Consider the following 20,029-nt stretch of genomic DNA (forward strand, 5'->3'; position numbering starts at 1 on the left):
TTAGATGCTAATATCTAAGCATATCGAAGAAATAACACGCAAGCATTCTGATATAACATCTAAAAATCTGTGCTTTTTGTTGATGAAGATGGTAAAGTATATGTATTCGTAGAATGTTTAGTCATTTCAGGGGCATTATTTTGTCAATTATACAGAAAGAGATGTTAGAAGGCGAAAAACTTCATAAACTAAATAGAGAAAAGAATAAAAAAGTAGACCATATATATATGGTTTACTTTTTCTATTCTTTTCTATGTAAATTATAAATATGTAAATTATGGGCTCATCTAATTGTACTAGTTTGTTACATTTAGTATCATATACGGCGCACCTTAAATATTTGTCGGCACGAATATCATAATTTTACGATTGAAATTTTATATTTCCAATTAAACTGAATAGCAGCGGTACTTTATCTTTTCGCTACCCGTTTACAGATTAGCTTCATGCGTGTATACAGATAATTATTTTCATAATGTCATATGATTCCTTTTTTTTTCTGTTGTTTAAAATCAAATGCTAATATCTCGAAAATTTGTATTTCTGTGAGACTCACCATTCCTTAGGTTAGTTTAGCATAAGATTATATTCATGCTTGCATGAAGAAAAACACTATTGTCTCAAGTAAGCTTATCTTAACTATGTTAAGCTTAAATAATTTAATTCAAACATAGCTTATATAGTCCAATCTAACATAAGCTAACGAAATCAAAAGTTATAAAGTAAGCACGGCTTAATAAATCTAAGCTAAGCTTACGAAATCTAAGGCTGATTTCAGTTCAACAAATTCAAAAATAACTACTCTAATAGTTGTTAAAATCAGTAGACTTTCAATCAGTAGCCAATAGTAATCAATTTCCACTTGTATTCAAGTTCCATTAAAATTCTATTTTTCTTTTCTTGTTAAACATACTATCAATTCTAGCATCTTCCACTATTTCTTTCTATTGAACTTTCAATGTAATAATTCTATATATATATATATATATATATATATATATATATACTGTCATTTGCAACATGATTACAGCAAAATAATATCTTTAACAGCTTATAGGAATGTTTGCTGATAAGTATAGTCCAGAAATAATGGCAAATACACGCCCTTGTCACCGGGTATAACACTCAGATCATTTAAGGTTTTCAGAGAACTAGATAAAGTTCGTTCTTTTTCTCAAGTTTTGTAATAACGTGTGGCAACTTTGCAAAATGTGTAGCAATGAAAGCTAGGTGCTTTTTCAAGGAGTTCTTCTTAAGCAAATTTTTTAAATAATCTTAATTGAAGACGCATCATCCTCATCAAAAATGTCAATGATTCTTTTGATGGATTCGAAGTTCTTAGCATGCCAGAAATTTTTTTTAAATACATGCACCTCATACCATTAAGATGGGCCGTGGTGAAAGCGGAAGTTCAGGGCCTAATTCACGAAAGGTATTGGTTCGCAAGGGAGCTTTCAGAAATACCTTTTTCACATTTGATACGAGAAGATTAATGTCGTGAAAATAGAAATGTGCCTCTTCAGCAATTCTATGTAATGCGTGTGCCAGACAAGTAACATGCAGCGTATTTGGGAAAAGAACCTTAAGGACGTTTCACATATGAAGCCGTCTGTGTCAAAAGAACTCTGTTGTGTTTTACGCATACTAGCCACAGAATAGTCAGCGATTTTGTAAAAAACTGTGCAGTTGCTGTACCATTTTCTTTTTTCAGAATTTCTGATGCAATCAAATACACTTTGTGTGCCTTTGCCCCTTCCAAAGTTCCAATTACAGCATTAGAAATGGAAAGACCAAGAATATAGCACGTTTCATCAATTGAAATCCATATATTTTTGTCACCAATACTTTTATGGATATCGTCAATAATTCTGTTGCACGCAATATCAACGTAAGTCTTTCTCAAAGGCGATTTACTTGGAACTTTTTATTTTGTGTGTTTATCGAGAAAGTTTCTAAAGAAAACATTTTCTAACTTCCCATAAAGGAATGTCTGCATTAATAAAGTTTGCTAAGAGTTCCAAATATTCAATTGTATTCTTTTATAGTACAATCTATATAGTGTTCTAAAATTTGAAAATAAAACTGTAATTACATTATTAATGTTATACTACAAAATAAAGTAACAGTTTTTTTAATGAAATATATATATATTATTTTTAATGAAATTATTCAGTGTTTAGATTTGTATAGAGCAGGTGTATAGAGCTCGACTTTAGAACTCGTGATGTTGACTTCAAACATGGAGGAAATCATCGTTTTCATTAGTTGTAGCATGAGATTGAAATTAAAAGAATTCATTGAAATTAGATTTTAGACTATTATCAGTAGAAATTAAATATAATCTTTACTCAACATATTATACTACGAAAAGTGTATTGATTGTTTGTACGCTTTAAAATGCCTCTATGTTTACAGTGTTAGAATGTAGTTAATTATTATTCCGATTAGTTTTATCAGAAAACTGAAGAAGAATTATACAAAAGCCTATAATTATTTCGTGATTAAAATCTTACACTTTCTTAAAAATTCTTATAAAAACTTATTTGTCGCTAAAAGCTTCATCTGTAGTGGTGATATCCGGTGTCAATTCTGAGTAAGACTAATACAGTTTGGATTTCATATAAAGTTGTAGGTTCACGCCTATATATATTCTCTATGTTGAAAAGTGGCACTAATAGCGATCAAACAATAACGTAATTTATATTGCTTTTGATAAATACCAGTAGGGATCCGCACAGATCTCGTAAATTTTCATCAAGAGGTCCCATCACGGCGAAATTAAAACACTGCCAATTTTACAGTAATTATGTGATATCTTCAAATAGATAAAAGATAATCGAAAAGTGTAACAAGAGCTCTCTAGATAATATTATTTTACATGAGATACTGTTATTACGACCCATTTCGCTGCTTTCGATTTCCAGCCATTTAGAAAATCGGCATTTATTTTCGCGTTTCTAAATGGCTGCATACGGAAAGTTACGAGGTGACTCGTGATGACGGTACCTCATGCAAAATAATATTGTCTAGAGAGCTCTTGTTCCACTTTTCGATTATCTTTTATCTATTTGAAGATATCACATAATTACTGTAAAATTAACGGCATTTTAATTTCGCCATGATTAAGCCTCCTAATACTAAGACTTATTAATTATAAATTTCCTTTTTCTGATACAAGACTGGTATTATTTTCCACGATAATTCCAATAGAATGTTCAAAATGATAATATTATATAAGATCTGTATAACGAGCCGAAGTAAAGAAAAAAAATGGAATTCTATCTAAGGAGAAATAAACACGGATTTCATGTTCTTTAGGAAACAAGTGAAAAATATATGAAAATGTATAATGAAAATAATGGCTTTGTGACTTTTTTCTTCTACTGAAATAAATGCAATAATAGTAAAAGACACTAGACAAACATTGAGAGATAAGCGCTATAACACAACTTGTAAATTAGAAGAGCAGCTGAAAGAGCAGTAAGCAGATCCATAATACGTATAAAGCAAGATATAAGCAATATAAACATTTAAAGCAATTAATACCCTGTAATGTAATATTGTACTTCCAATTCAATGCCTACGTCCTGAAAATAAAATTTTCTACTTTTATAAATATTTCGCTGTTATGTGTTCATCGTCAGTTGAAAGCTGCGAAGAGAAAATTCAAATTTGATTTCGCATAATTAGCCTTACTACAATTACAATACTGTATACACAATTAGTAATATAGCTACAAACTATTGTCATTATTATTCACTACCTACAGTTACAGTTTATACGTATTATTTGCTGCAATACAACATGCTGTGTAGAAAAATTAATTATTACTAATATAATTTCCTTGGATATCTTTTCAACGTATCTTCTAAAAAGTGTTTTATAAGCGCCTTATACAACGTTTCAAATATCACAATACTCGTAATGTACAGTTTTCGGTACTTACAAGAATATTTACATATATTCTTGTATTCTTTCTTGGAAATATAAAATACTTCCAAGATTTTTCTTTGAGCTCAGAAATTTTGGCTCATATTTGGGGTTACGGTGATAATCAAAGACCTATTGTGAATCGATATTAAACAATATCGTAAGTTTGAACTAATTCAAAGCGCATTTTTTTTTAAAACTAGAGTTGATAGTAAACATGAGTTGAGATAAATTATAATTAAAATCGGACTTTTAAAACTTTGTTTGTGCACAGAGACACTATTTATGCCTGGCTCATGTGGTTCGGATTCCACGTTAATCAGTAGGTCCACGTCTCATATAGCCTCGCTGCTGAAAAGGGACGTTAAACTCAAAATCAACTCAACTCAGCTATTTATGCCTGCTATACACTATGAGATAAATCCTAGGAAATATCTTAGAATTTTTGGAGAATCAAAATCTAAACGTGTATGGCATCAGATTGCATGTCATTTCCTATGTTCTGAACGATCCTATGAGATTTCTATTGTTTAGAGCACGCTCTATTTCTGAAAGAAATTTCGAAAGACTTCGATTTAAGCGACATCGGCTAAAAGAAAGTGAAAACACATTTGTTTTCTCCCGGCCAGCAAAGATGCTGTTTGCGCACTTATTGGTGCATACGAGGTGCATACATTTTTATATAATACAAAGTTAACGCTCCATCACAACATACATGCAAAGCAGTAGGCACTAGAAAACTTTCCTGGCCGAATATGCGTTGTGAGATATGGCACCTCTTCGGAGGATGTGAAACAGGAAAAATCTTCACGTGTATAGCACAAAAGGGTAGTTCCCACGACATATGTCGTAACATTTTTCGTAAGATAAATCCTTAGATATTTCATAGGATTTATCTCATAGTGTATATAGCAGGTCTTATTAGCAAACTATTCTTAAAACGTTTGACGTTATCAAACCCGTTCTGACATATCATAGAGTTAATATAAAACTAAATTTCTTAAAGTTCTCCAAAACAAAGTTGAACCAACACAATTCTTGTACGCTCCCAAGTCGTGTACCCTAATGAATTCAAATGGAATATTCTGTAACATAAATTAAAGGGACTGGAGATGGTCAGAAACAGCTAATACACTATTACATTAAAGAAGATGCAAGAAAGAAACCAATGTGGATCGTACTGGAGTACTGGAGTTAATCAGATCAAGGCTACGTGTAGTAAAAATGTAACGACATATTTCAGTTTAACGTCTCACGACTATGCCCTTTAGGCTAAGGGAGACAGATGATTAAGGAAAGTGAATGATGATGGAAGAATTGATGGAATGAGAGTGTGGAAGAAAACGGGAATAAATCCCGAGAAAACCCACGAACACGATGTTGTCCACCACAGATTTACTTGGACCGGGATTGAACCAGGGAGTCCACGCACCAGAGGTAAGCACTCTACCACTGAACCACCGTTCTCCCCCTCCCAGCTAAGTGTAATAATATGATAGTTTACCAGGGAATACTTGTTGAATTTGGATCTCTGTATCTCTCCAAGAGATTGATTCTGAAAGGTAAAAAGATCTTTTGAACACGGGAGGTCCCAAAGTGTATTTAGTCCGGGCTTGACTAATAACTTTTGAATCTATACAACTTTTCAGGGAATTACTCCTTAACGCCAACGAGGTATTGGGATTCGGGATGCCAAGATGGAATCTGATTGATAACAGTCTGACTGAAAGTCGAACCAACGAACATAAATTTGAACTATGGTGTCAGAAAACACATGGGCTATAAACTCTCTGTACGTACGAAGAAACTTGACAATATTTTCCTACGTACTATAAGATTTACGATCCAAAAGTTAGAATCGTTCTTTTGGTGATACTGGTAAATTTTTATGAAAGTGATTAGAAACATCACGTAGAGCCCTATTAATATGAATCGTTCAAATTCAAAACTACTTACCCACACAAAGTGATTTTTCAGCCAAAAAAAAGAAAAAAGAAAGAAAAAGAAAAGGAAAAAAAGACAGGAAACTCCTGCAATGTAAACAATGGATTTGGAGAATATTCTATTTCATTCTCTTTTTCAAACTATCTGGAAATAAACTTATGGACGCTTTCATGAAATCGAATGTTTTAGCACATCGAGAACTTAAAGACCTATTGAATCTCTTTTATATTTCATGCTTCTTAGTTCGAAGTAGGTAAGTTTTGTATTTGATAGACTGATATATTCATTGAGTTATAACTATGATATGTCCGTAAATATGAAAACGTGTGCTTTATTGTTGAAGACTTTTTAGACTAATTTATTCAAATTATCATCTCGTGACACACAGATACAACACATTCCTTAATATCTTAATTTGGATTACACTGAGATACCTCTATTTTTACATATGCTAGAGGCAGCTCCTGAGGGAAGTCACACTGGTAAAAGTAACGTTATTTTGCTTGAAATTTAAAGAAAAAACTTTCTGAATGGACTAATTGTTGTATACAATAATTAATACATTAGATAACTTTTATTCCCTTAGTTTTAAGTGATAAAACTTTAATTTTTACTAGAATAACTTCTCTCACGAGCTGTCTTCGGCATAACTTTGAGACAAGTATGTGGTTACTGGCAGAATCAAACCAGAAACCATAACATGTAAACTAAATCCCCCTCCAAAAAAGTAGTGACACTTTTACTGTATTAAAACCAGAAATATTTTTGGGGACACTGAATAATTTTAAGGTTAAGGTTAAGTCTATGGTCAACCTGTTTTCGGTGATTATCTCTCAATGGTATGTCCGATCTTTACATGCTACCCCTTACAATACTCAGCACACGCTCTCGAATCATCATGTCAAATTTGGTTTAGAACGGTTTAATCATCTCGGAGGAGTATCCGGATAAACCATCACTTTAGTCGAGTGAAGAAGAGCTTCGCTCCAACAAGAGTATTTATAGTATTATGCTGACTTCGGCTCTTCACGTGTTTCAGTACATCTGACATTTTTAACAGTTCCTTCTTTGAATACAAATAGCCAAATATATCTTGCATGTGAAATGTCTGAAACTGAATTGACAATACATTTGAGCTTAGAAAATGCGAACAAATTAGGAAATTCGAAAAATGTATTTTTTTTCCTCGTAAAATGGGAACATCTTTGAATAAATGCTAACATGTGGTAACCCTAGTCTCACGAGAATTCTAAAAAAGACGCTTCTATGTCTTACAAACTCACTTATTTACATTTATCCAATCAGCATTCTTCATTTTGCACTATCAGATCTATTGATAGATAAATAACCAATTCCACCGGGAGGAATGATTGGACGAATCAGAGATACGTGTTTTTCTTAAAGTACATCAGTTTCTTAAGTCTCGTACAGTACCAGTAACTACTGGGCAATGGACCTTGGACATAGAATGTTTAAGGGAAAAACAGCCGTATTATTTTTATGCACAATTGTTTTATCCAACATGGGCCAGAGGCACGGTTTGGCTTTAACTATTTCTGACAACATACTGAGCTATACCTAGGTGGTAGATTTGCTCTTAAATATTTCTGATAACATACTGAGCTATCTCTAGGTGGTAGATTTGCCCTTAAGTATTTCTGACAACATACTGGAATATACTTAATATAATACACTTTGCTCTTAACTATTTCTGACAACATACTGAGATATACCTAGATGGTAGATTTGCCCTTAAGTATTTCTGACAATATACGGGATATGTCTAATGTAACACACTTTGCTCTTAACTATTTCTGACAACATACTGGGATATGCTTAGTGTGAAACAGTTTGACCTTAACTAACGTAAGTGGGTTGTTATATAAATTCTAAGTTTAACTAAGAAATATTAGAACTGAACATGTCATACTTTTAGGCGTATTTGTTAAACCTTTCCATGATATTATAGAAAATTTGGTTTTAATATCGACTTTAGTGGGCAAAGTGTGACCAAATGGAGAAATTGAAGGCGAGAGCTGTTATTGAATATCTCCATAACAAAGGTTTAAAGCCGCAGGAGATCCACGCCGATATAGTTGCTATTTTAAGTGATTGTGCCCCTTCATATGCCATAGTGAAGAAACGGGCAGCCGAATTTAAGAGGAGGAGAACCTCCATTGAAGATGACACCCGATCAGGAAAACTCATAGCAGCACTAACCCAGGAGAATATTGACAAAGTACATGAAATCATGAAACACTTCTTGCCGAATATTATTTATTATGCCATTCGGCAGTTCTGTCAATATTTTTTGATATCTGCAAAATTTTCCCTTTAGACAATAGTAATTCCGTTGAATTAAAACTGAACCACTTTATTTTTTTTTTTATTATTTTCCTGATCATTTCCTGATTGTTTATAAGTATGTTTAAAAAGAAATTATTTAAATAGTTTAGAAAAGTTTTAATACTAAATATATAGTATATAAAGAAAATATTTCAAATATTTACATTTCATTTTTTTCTGAAATTCTAGTTTTCTATAAAAACATATTATTCAATAAATTGTAATGCTTATGGAGAAATTCTTATTGCATATAAAAACTGTTTAAAGGGATATAGCGGGGAGCTCCAGAAATTAAGAAGGGGGAAAAGGGATTAAAAAACTTAATAGCTGATAATTTCACAAAAATAGATGTTAGTATCTATTAGTTGTATTTTGTTCAAAAGAATTTGGTAGGATAACAATTCTTTAAAAGGAAATTTATCCCATTTTCCTTTCCAGTGCTATGATTTTTACTAGTAATGGAGTTACCTTCAATCTCAATGCGAGTGCAAGGAAATTTGTGATTTTCTCTTTAAGTGGTAGTATGTATTATATATTATGTATTAATGTAGTTGTATGTATGTTATGTAGTATGTATTAGTTTTATTTTGTTCAAAAAAATTTGGTAGGATAGCAACGCTTTAGCAGGAAATTTACCCCATTTTTCTTTCCAGTGCTATGATTTTTACTAGTAATGCAATTACCTTCAATTTCAATGTGAGTGCAAGGAAATTTGTGGTTTTCTCTTTATGTGGTAGGAACGAAACATAATGATGCAAATTACAGAAGGGGAATATCATTTAAAAAGTAAACAGGTAAATATTATAATCTTTTAAAATATAATAAATGAAAAATCTAACTCTAGTCAATGAGTTTTACTGCCGCTTTTTTTTTTTTTTAATCTGGAAAGTCCCGTGCTTGGAGAACAAGAAATAAAAGATAGATTAGTATTAAGAGCTGAACTATTTTGTAATTTTTGCAACTTTTACCTTCGCGAACGGATCGCGAGTGACTTTCCATGATGAACTCCTCCATGTCACCCTCTGTTTTTGCCTTTTTGGAAGCAGGAGCAGCTTCTGGCTTTTCTGCAGCCGGGTTCTTCTCCCCTGCCTTCGCGGGTAATTCCTCTTCTGCGTCTCCTGGGCCTTCGAGTTGGAGATCGTCAGCTGCGTGTTCCGCAAGAGCAACTGTAAAATTTAATTTAAGAAATCAATTTATTTACATATAGACGTATGCTTATGAACATATAATATATGTACAAAAAGTCGTATATAAAAGACGTGCAGGCTTTCATTGTTTGGAGTTGAAAATCGTCAACAATAAGGTGACACCAACGGATAAATGAGCTTAAGTTGGCAATTTTTTCCTCATTTACATATTATGATCTTGCCAAGAAATGTTAAACTCCGATCTACCGTGCAAAGAGTAGGGTTAACTGAAAATAATAATTGTTTTAAAGTTAATTTTGTCACATGTTAAAAGTGTCAATAACTAAATGGTTCATACTAGCTTTGCTGTCTTAAATAACTTAAACTAAATATATAGATCTCTAAGAATGTTTATTTAAAAATAATAACTGTGTAACAGTTTCGCCAACTAACTGAACATATTGGCTGTCTAGTGTCTGATGAAGCCGATATGTTCAGTTAGTTGGCGAAACTGTTACACAGTTATTATTTTTAAATAAACGTTGCTTTGCTCAGCGATTTGTAATTTTAGTTTAAGTTAAAAGTGTCAATATTCTTTGTTTCTTTTCTACTTCTTCTTTGTGTTTTGAAAATAAATAATCCTATTAAGAGAAGCTTTGTGTAGCGAATTGTGTGTACAATATAGAAGTCATATATCTATAAAACAATAAATCTTATTGAGATCAAGCTAAAATAAAGTGAGAAAATTTAATTATTACTTTAGACACGGAATAGAGTGTATTTTGTTCAAAACTAGAGAGTTACAAATAATGCTACTAAAGTCTGTTACTCTAATCATGAATCACTTAGGAAGGAAATCTGCCCAATCAAAGCATTTGATGAATTGTAACACCAGGGGAATTTGGTTTAGTTTACCTATAGTTGTATTCTCCGGAATAACGAACAGATGATAGTCGTAATAACGCATCATGAACAACACTGGGCTAATACAGACAAGATTCTTCACTGACTCAGTGCGACTTCAGAAAGTGAAAAACACTGGGCTATACAGACAAGATTCTTTACGGACTCAGTGAGACTTTAAAAAGTGAAAAACACTGGGCTAAACCGGTAAGATTCTTCACTGACTCAGTGCGACTTTATAAAGTGAAAAACACTGGGCTATACCGGTAAGATTCTTCACTGACTCAGTGCGACTTTATAAAGTGAAAAACACTGAGCTATATCGGTAAGATCTTTACTGACTCAGAGCGACTTCAGAAAGTGAAAAACACTGGGCTATACAGGCAAGATTCTTCACGGACTCAGTGAGACTTTAAAAAGTGAAAAACACTGGGCTAAACCGGTAAGATTCTTCACTGACTCAGAGCGACTTTATAAAGTGAAAAACACTGGGCTATACAGGCAAGATTCTTCACGGACTCAGTGAGACTTTATAAAGTGAAAAACACTGAGCTATACCGGTAAGATCTTTACTGACTCAGAGCGACTTTATAAAGTGAAAAACATTGGGCTATACAGGCAAGGTTCTTTACTGACTACGTGCGAATTTACAAACTAAAATTAATTTCTCAAATCAGTTGTGTTCTTCTCCAAAGCCGTGGTTGAAAACTCAAGATTTTAAGCAACTATTTAACAACAATTATGTGTACAGTACATCGTATTTCAAACGATTAACATGATAGAAATATATATTCTTATAATTTACGCACAGATCTACACTATGCCTTTATCAGTCACCTTATATCTGCTGACTAACTTTGCACATATTAATTTATTGGTGTTACAACTACAGAACATAGTGAATATATTTTGCGATGAAAACAAATCTGTAATACTGTACTTCTAGCAAACCTAGCATAATTTACTTGAATGATTGTTCCAGAACTAGTAGGTCTGTATGTAAGCAAAAAATAAATACAGATGGATAAGGCCTGGTTTAATTTTTCTGTCCAACAATTTATTGAGCTGAAAATACAATTTATCAACTCAATATGTTAGTTGGAGTGTATATACATTCATCTTCAAATTTTCTTCTCTCATTAAATTAATATTACTGCAAAGTATGGCTTGCATTTGTGAACTAAAATACGATAAAAGGAAATTAATATTGGTATTCCACAATAACACGATCAACCTTTTTAGATTTTCTTGATCTTGAAAGGTAACTATAGGTAAACATGCTTGGTAACAGAAAAACTGAAAACAGAACAGTCTCTCCCAACAGGAATTTGGTTAGACAATATCCATTCGGGTTTCGATCTGTTATATATGTGGTTCCATTTCAAATTATTCTATGGGCATTTTTCGTTATGCAGGTTCTGTTTTGAGACAGAATATAACTTTTATACATAAACATGCAACAAAGACGATGATGCACTTTATGTTTGTATATTGAAACTAAAATTGTTTAATGGATATATCTAAGTATAATTGCAAAATGCAGGGTGAACGTAAAGTCTCTCCCTGATAACAAACATTAATAACAAGAAAACAAAGAACAATAGAGGCATGCGGTCTGAAAACATCGTTTGTATGGTACTTCAAGATTTTGACACAGCCTGTGCTGCCATCTACTGTAGCTGACCGCAGCGCAACAGTCATTTGTTTAAAAATGGCATCAGCACAGTAGAAAGCGAAGTGTGTGTTGTGTTATCATGAAACAAAATTTCTCATCACAGTTCAACGAACATTCAGGAGAGAGAGAGTATAGACAGCAACACGAGATGTTAAGAACATAGAGGAATGGTATAAGAAGTTTATTGGAACAGGAAGTGTTTTAGATCGTGATAGAAGCGGTAGACCGAGTGTTAGTGAGTAAAGTGTGGAGGCTGTCCGTGTTTCTTAAACCCGAAGCCCACAGAAATTCTTGCGTTGCGAATCACGTGAACTGGACATTCCGAAGTCAATTGTGTTAAAAATTTTACACAAATGCTTGAAGTTATACACATACAAGTTATACGCAGATTGTTTATGGGTTAACACAAGAATACAGTACCCGACGCGCAAGTTTCGCATATAACATCGCAGGGCAACTAATGGAGCACATGTGGAAATTATCTAAATCAGGTAAAACAAAATACTTTTTGAGTTTTCCTATTATTTGCCGCAAACCACATGCTTTTATCATTCTTAGTTTTCTTGTTACTAATGTTTGTTATTAGGGAGAGACTATGTACATATAAATAGTGATATCAACTAATATTCTATGCATATGACAATGTAGTTGAACTAGATAAATAAGTAACTTCACATTTAAAATCCAACTTGCTAGCTAGAGTATAATGGTTTTGACTGGAAGTAAGTGTATGAGATCCATCACAGTTATTCTTCACTCAAAAAAAGTTATTATTTATAAAATAGGGAACATATTATTCACGGTAATTTAGTAGAGACAAAGAATGAGAAAAAAGGACTGAACAAATACATCTATAAAATACTTGCAATTTCAAACTGACATGTTACTAAATACTTACATTGCAACACAGTTCAAGAAAAAAAATGGCAGGTCTTTCATATTTTCAGTTATTCTACCTAGACACTACAATTTAAGAAAATTTACTGCAAAATTTGACAGCAATGCTATTTAGAGTGAAAGCCTTTTTAAAGACATTTGTTTACGACAAAATTCTTTAAAAGTCAAAGCTTGTATATGAATGCTCAACAGAGAAAAATTTTCCATACACGTTAAGAGTAAAATTTTCAGTGTTAACGTGCTTGTTTTTTAAAAGGAAAATTGTGTGATCCTTTTTCTGAATTAATTCAATAATTAATTTCTAGATTATAATAGACTCGTGTTGATAAGAAAATTTAGCACGTAATAAAGAAGAAGAATGAGAACACATACTTAAAAAAGTTACTTACGGACGTCTGAAGCGTATTGTCGTATTTCCTTCAACCAGACTTCTTTGGTGTCGTCAGTGTGTGCAGTGATAGTCAGTGGGTAGCGTCCGTATCCAATAACTTTGTGATGGAGCTCAAACGTTCGTGGATCGTCAGGGTGATCTTTCACTTCAACCTCAGGTAACTGTTGAAATGCAATAATGCAAATAATGCTTAATTTATAGAATGGGTAAGATTTCTGTAAACATTATCACTAGTCTTACTAAAAATGCTAAGAACTATTTTGCTTTAACCGTGAAAATGACACGTAGTGTTCTAGTTTCCAAGCAGTAGAGTCAAAAGTTGGTTCTTGTAAAGCAGTTTACTGATTTGCGTCTACTCAATACATCGTACAAAATATCAATATGCTTTTATTCTTTGCGACTATCGGTATGCAGTTCTTTAAGTGGGAAAATATTATATTTTATAGAATAACTTCAATTTTGTTTTCATGTTTTTGATTTATTTTCTGTTCCTCTTTTGTATAGAACAGTTTTGTGTGCAATGTAGTGAAATTTAACCAGTTCATTCATTATATTAACGTATGAAAGAAACCTAAATTTCTAATAATTTGTCACGACTTTAGAAGTAAATAATGTATACTTTTAAAAAATTAGACACATTATTGAATCTTTTTTGGCATTGGAGATGTAGTAGCTAAGATTTAAAAACCGAGGAGTTTAAAAATTGTATTATTTTATTATAGTGAAACTGTTGAAAACATACACAGATATAGTTTTCTTTAAATGACAGTGACTATTTCCATCGTTTTGTTCTCTGATATAAAAAGTAGGTTGACAAAAGTTTTTTTAAATGTTATTGCAGCATAACTTCAAGACATAGTTCTTCTTCTTTATTTGTAGAAAATAGGTTTCTTTCACTATTTTCAGTATTTATAAATTCTTCTCTACGAAAATATCTGCAGACGCCCATATTTCAATTTCCAGTAACCAAAACCACTCCCTCAGTGTTAAATATTACTGTTGCGAACCTTTGTGGCGAAGCCCGTGCTTCGAAAGTAAGGAAGCCCATATTGCAGTACTTAGTTAAAATATTCCTTGATAGTAAGTAAACAATTTAGTATCTATTCTGTTTTCCTGTATGTTGCGTACAATAGAAGTCATGAAAAAACAACTAAACAGTAAAGAAATAAAAATAATTCACGTTAAACTTATATAAAACTTTTTCTTTTATTTCTTTGTAATCTATAATAAAACAGCCCCTATATTCCAATTAAACTTCAAAGAATTGTAGCAAATAATGGTGGAAATATAATGAGAATACAATTTGTAAATGTTTTAGGAACCCATAATTCACAAACTAAAATCAGTATTTGAAGCAAACAATATCGTAAACAATAATACCAGGTATTGCGGTTATTACTAAGTAAGATTATTTACCGTCAAGTTAACCCTTAACATGGATTGGATATTTAGTAATAACATTAAATATGTCTCCTATAAAATATATTAAAACAACTTATAAGAACGACATAAAACTAGAACAAAATAAAAAATAATAATTCTAATAAATTAAGAAGAATACAGAATAAAGAACATAGAAAAAGAAAAGATAGTGTCCCATCACTGGAGGATCTGCAAGTGACAAGGCACTTGAAGAGGGAAGCCAATGGAGAATTCTTTATCCAACTTCAAGGTAATGCTATACAAATGAAAATAAGTATAGCATAGGGGGAGTTGGAATACAGCTATAATTTTAATTTATATAGTCCTATAGAATCAACACAGGGAAGGGATATCATTCAAAGTTGATACAAGAATTAGGAACAATTTAGAGTACTGTAATCCTATTAATTCAATTCTAAATGTGCTAAAGTGACGTTAATTTTGTTCAAAATATATGGAGAATTTGGTATAAGATGATATCTCTGTCTTTGTGAGGTTTTTATTTAAAACTTATAAACACCAAAACATGCTTTCCATAGGTATGGGTAGAGAGCTTTGGAAAGATGAGAAACTATTACACACAGGTCATCGATTTATTTTTTAAAAAAATTCACAGAAAATAATTTTCCATGTAGCAACTTATCTGAGGAGATAGAACATTAAAATACAAGTACCAAATATGAACACTCTGTTCTATCTATTGTCTACTAGAAATAAGGTTTTTGAATTCTTTGACAGTACTTTCAGTAAGAATACAAAGATTATCATGACGAATCTCAGATGCTTCTAATATTTTAAACATTTACTATTTTCTCCTTATTGGGTATGGTTTTTATTCTTGTTGTAATACATCCTCTTAGATCATATGTTTAGAAAATTTCTTGCAATAGATATATATGCACTGGTTTTGCTAAGAATTAAAACTCACTTGCAGTGGCTGATGCTCTCAGAAACAAATATCTCGAGGCTAATACACGCAATTCCTTAACAGTAAGAGTAAAGGCATAATGATAATTTAACAAATTAAAATGATGTTCTAGAAAACTTTTACTTTCTAGACAATAATTAAAGAAATAGAAAAAAGTAATTTCCCAGGATAGAACGATGGGAATATAGTTCTTGAGAAATTTCCAGTATGGAAAGATTGCGTTCATTTTATTAACAAAAAGGAACAAAAACATTTGGCATTACAAAAATTAATCTAGAATGTGATGGGAAATTTTTACCAGAAATAGGAAAATAAAATGTTAGAAAGGGAAGTTTAAAGCATGCAAAAATAATAGTTCTAGACAAGGCAAAAAGAGAAAACAATATAAAACAAGCTTTCCATCATAAAAATAAATTACAAGCTGTGACTGAAGATGAAACAACAGACATTAATAACCAAAGATGTAAATTCACTCTTAAAAAACAATTAGAAATTGTAAAACAACACAGAAAGAAGATAATAAAGAAAACACGTGTTTTCAAGAAGGCACAGAAGGAATTTACTCTATTCATTAACAAGAGTTGAAATAAAATTACTGCCAGATAATAAGCTATAATAATACACAAATAAATAGTGGATATGATAAAACAAAACTTACCCTTATAATATCTTTTAGAAGAAAGATAGAACGGTCATCTGTAATTCTTTTAACTTTACAAATCAAAATTCTTGCCTTGAAAAGAAACAAATAACGGTCTTTACTTCGTTCACTTCTGTCTTTTACTGTAAACCAACCCTGAAAGAAAGATAAAGAATCCACATGTAGAAAAAGTAACTTAATATCTTGTGTGGAACAAAATTTGCATATTTTAATTTTTGTCATTGTTATAGCCTGAGATAATATTGATATTTCAGATACAAGTCGATGTAAAGATAAGAAATATTTCGAAGAGACTTACGGAGGAGGATCAGAAACCAAGGTTACAAGGCCGATATTTCTGGAGTTTCGTCTGTTATAGAGGAATGAGGAATGTTCTGTAAATTTACTACATGAAGTTGACAACTGTGTAGAATTTCAGCCACCCACCACCAACGGCGCTAGTTGCGGGTAAAGCACAAATGGCGACTCGTGTGGAAAACTGGTCTCGTGAAGAAATCCGCTCAGTTATTCAATTTTTGTGGACGAAAGATGTAACCGCGACTAAAATTCACCGGCAGGTGGTAGAAGTTTATGGAGAGACTCATGTCTCGTCAGCATGTTGCAGAATGGTGTCGAAAATTTGCAGCTGGTAGAGAAAACGTCACCGTCGAGGACACCACGCTGTTGAAGCAGTTTCGCTGGGACATCATCGACCATCCTCCCTACTGCCTCGACCTCGCTCCAAGCGACTTTCACCTGTTCCTGCACTTGAAGTAGCACCTAGGAGGCCATCGCTTAGCTTCAGACGAGGAGGTGAAACACGTTGTGGCAACGTGGCTGAACATGCGAGGACAGGATTTTTACCAGGAAGAAACCTTCAGACTCATCCGACGATACGACAAATGCCTCAACCGATATGGAAATTATGTCGAAAAATAACCCAATGTGTATACTATCTGTTGGCTGTGTTGGTTATATGAAATAATATATAACGTTTCCGTGAAGGCTTTGTAACGTTACTTTCTGATCACTCCTCGTACAACAACAAAGTCAGTTTTTAACACAATGATGACAGTGAAAACATACCACTTTTTAAACAACGTGTTAAATAAGAGAGTACATTTTTATGTCTGTTAGGTAACATTATAATAATTAAAGCTAATAAAAATTATGGATCTTCTGTCTGCATATTAAAAATATGAGGTGAGGCGTCAGCATAAAATTTGAGTGCATAGGTAATAAGTAGAGCAACCCACATTATGCTTTTATTTATTTATTTTTTTTGCAAATTATGCTTTATTATGCTTTATTGTTAATTGCAATTATTGTTTTACATTAGTCGTGTATAATTAAAATATTTTCTATACATTAAATATTCTAAATATCTTTATCTATTTATTAATATTTTATGCAACCATTTTCTTTCATGTTTAATGAACTTTCTAATTAATGCACTGTAAAGACATATGCTTTACTCCAATCAGTTTTTTTTTTATCATCACATGTGCGCCTTAGAGGTGCATATATACAAAAAGTGAAAGTAAAAGATGCCACCAAAGGAACAGAAAGTGCTCAAGTTCAAGAGGTGCACATAACAATATTGTGTACTATTCATTGTTGACGGAAAGTTTTCTTCATTTGCTTTTTTCTCCACATCAAAGGATTGCACTGAAATAAAAATATTGGTGTGCAATACAAAAATACAAAAAGTTCATTGTTGCATTACATTCTCAGTGATTTTGCATTGTAAACATTGGTTTTAAAAAATATTAACACAGTATGTTTAACTTGCAGTTAAACAGAATTTTTTAAGAATTGTGCTATATATTTTAAATTATGCTTTATGCTTTATTTTCTAAAATTATGCTTTATTATGCTTTTAAAAATTAGTTTCTTCTGAACCCTTAGACAACCACAACCATGTTCAAAGTACCAACCATATGTGTAAATTGCCGTTATGGTTTTTATGCTTTTGGGTTGCTCTAGTAATAAGTATTCATAATGGGATTCTGTGTTTAAGTAATAAAATCTTTACTGTGTATATCTTATCTTGTAACACATATATACACAAATATTGCGGTTCCAGTTCGTTTAAAATTATTTTAATAACCATCAAACCTTTCTACGATAATTACTTTAATAAATCAAACTATTTTTGTTTTTTTAAACTTTATATTTCCCTAATACTTATAATTCATTTCGCAGAAATTGAAAAGACACTTCCATTAACTATGGCTTCCTCACTTATTTTATCTTTAACAGCATAAAGAAAACAAGTTTAAACAAGTCTGGTCACAACATTTGTTATCATAAGGGACCGGACTATTATCCTTGTTGCCTTAAAAAATATATACATAAACGTTATCTTTGGAATCTGTATTCCTACTGAAAATTAAGATACGATAATATTTACTTCTATATTATCATAATATAGTTGGCCGACGGTGAATTGAGGATTGTACCTTCCCTATATTTCATCTAGAAAAGATTCTGTCACGCCATTCAATTTTGTTACTCTGAGTCTTAAACTTGCTGTCCATTGGCGCGAACTGTTCAATCTGACTGAGCAGCTGTTATTTTCGTCATTCTTTTTTCTTCCCCGAATCTACCAGGAACCTTAATCAGACCTAATGGACCTTATACAGAGTCGTTTTGACGTATGATTAGCATTATACTAAAGACCTGACTACTGCAGGAAACATACGTTAGTCGAACTCTTTAGTATGGCACTAATCACGAGTCAGAACGACTCTGCAAAAGGCCCAATATCCCTTGTATCGAACCAAACGTAACTGTTTTGTTACATGCGAGGCCAATAAAATTAGACAATGAATTAAAACCACGAAACATTTTAAAAGAATATATTTAAACAAAAATGTATATGAATTTGACATGTTTTCAAACAATTTATGAGTCACATTTGAATATATAGGGTGATTAAAATTTTTCATAGAATTAGAATATTAATTTTATTTTCTGCTTCATCCTGGTAATATGCAAAACAATATGTTTATCTGAAGGATAAAGCAAAAAGTAGATTTCCTGGAACCGCGTATAACAAGACCTAGCCTGATCAACAGTTAAATATACATCAAACGATCAACAGTTAAATATACATCAGCTTCGAAGTTCATATCAAATAAAAACTTTCTCTAAATGAAACAACCCTTTATGGAATCGAGCTCTAAAATAACAACCGCTATGTTTAAAAGGATTGGAAGACATATAGAACTATTTTGTAGCATTGAGGCCAATTCATCGATCTTCCCAAGAAATAAGTTTATCTATATATCTATCACGGTACAGTTTATGTGCAGTAGTGCCCTTTAGGACACAGGTTGCCGTCATGAGATTATTTGAGGAGACATAATATTTAATTAAAAACGGTACAATCAAGTTGGTGAATGGTAAATTTGTAGGAGAAAAGATGTATTACGGCAACAGAATGGTAAATTTGGGTGGCAGAACGGCAAATTTGGGTCAAGAAAGGTAAATTTGGCGGGGAAAAATGGGTAAACTTGTGAGAGTACGCTAAGAAGACGGGCACCCCTAGTTTTGTGGTTAACGTGTTTTCAAGTCACAGATTTACTTCTTCTAATATTCACCGTTGTTTTAGAGTTCATTCTGCGCCAACAGCCAGACACGAAAATGTTCAGAAAGAGTAGCGCTGTTGTCGGTGTTATTCTTGACGTCACACAGAGGATGGAGACTCGGCTGCTTATCAGGCTTAATAGCTTTGGAGGAGGGAAAATAAAGGAGAAATTAGAGGAATATAATAGAAATATCCAGTTAAGCTAACAAGCAGCAGTGTCATGTGTACACCACG

At 32.4% G+C, this 20,029-nt stretch overlaps 1 protein-coding gene across 9 annotated transcripts in view; it reads right to left on the minus strand.

The window, feature by feature from the left end:
* Positions 1-20,029, minus strand: part of Obsc (Obscurin) — a 633,182-nt gene that overhangs the window by 170,312 nt on the left and 442,841 nt on the right. For all 9 annotated transcript variants that reach the window (XM_081756092.1, XM_081756083.1, XM_081756059.1 and 6 more), the window contains 3 exons: positions 16,222-16,359; positions 13,212-13,374; positions 9,189-9,386 (listed from right to left, as the gene is read on the minus strand). In XM_081756092.1, coding sequence (XP_081612218.1) covers positions 9,189-9,386; positions 13,212-13,374; positions 16,222-16,359 — 499 coding nt within the window. The remainder of the gene's footprint in view (positions 1-9,188; positions 9,387-13,211; positions 13,375-16,221; positions 16,360-20,029) is intronic.

This window comes from Thermobia domestica, chromosome 1 (assembly GCF_964235325.1).
Source record: "Thermobia domestica chromosome 1, izTheDome1.hap1.1, whole genome shotgun sequence".
Lineage (NCBI taxonomy): Eukaryota > Metazoa > Arthropoda > Insecta > Zygentoma > Lepismatidae > Thermobia > Thermobia domestica.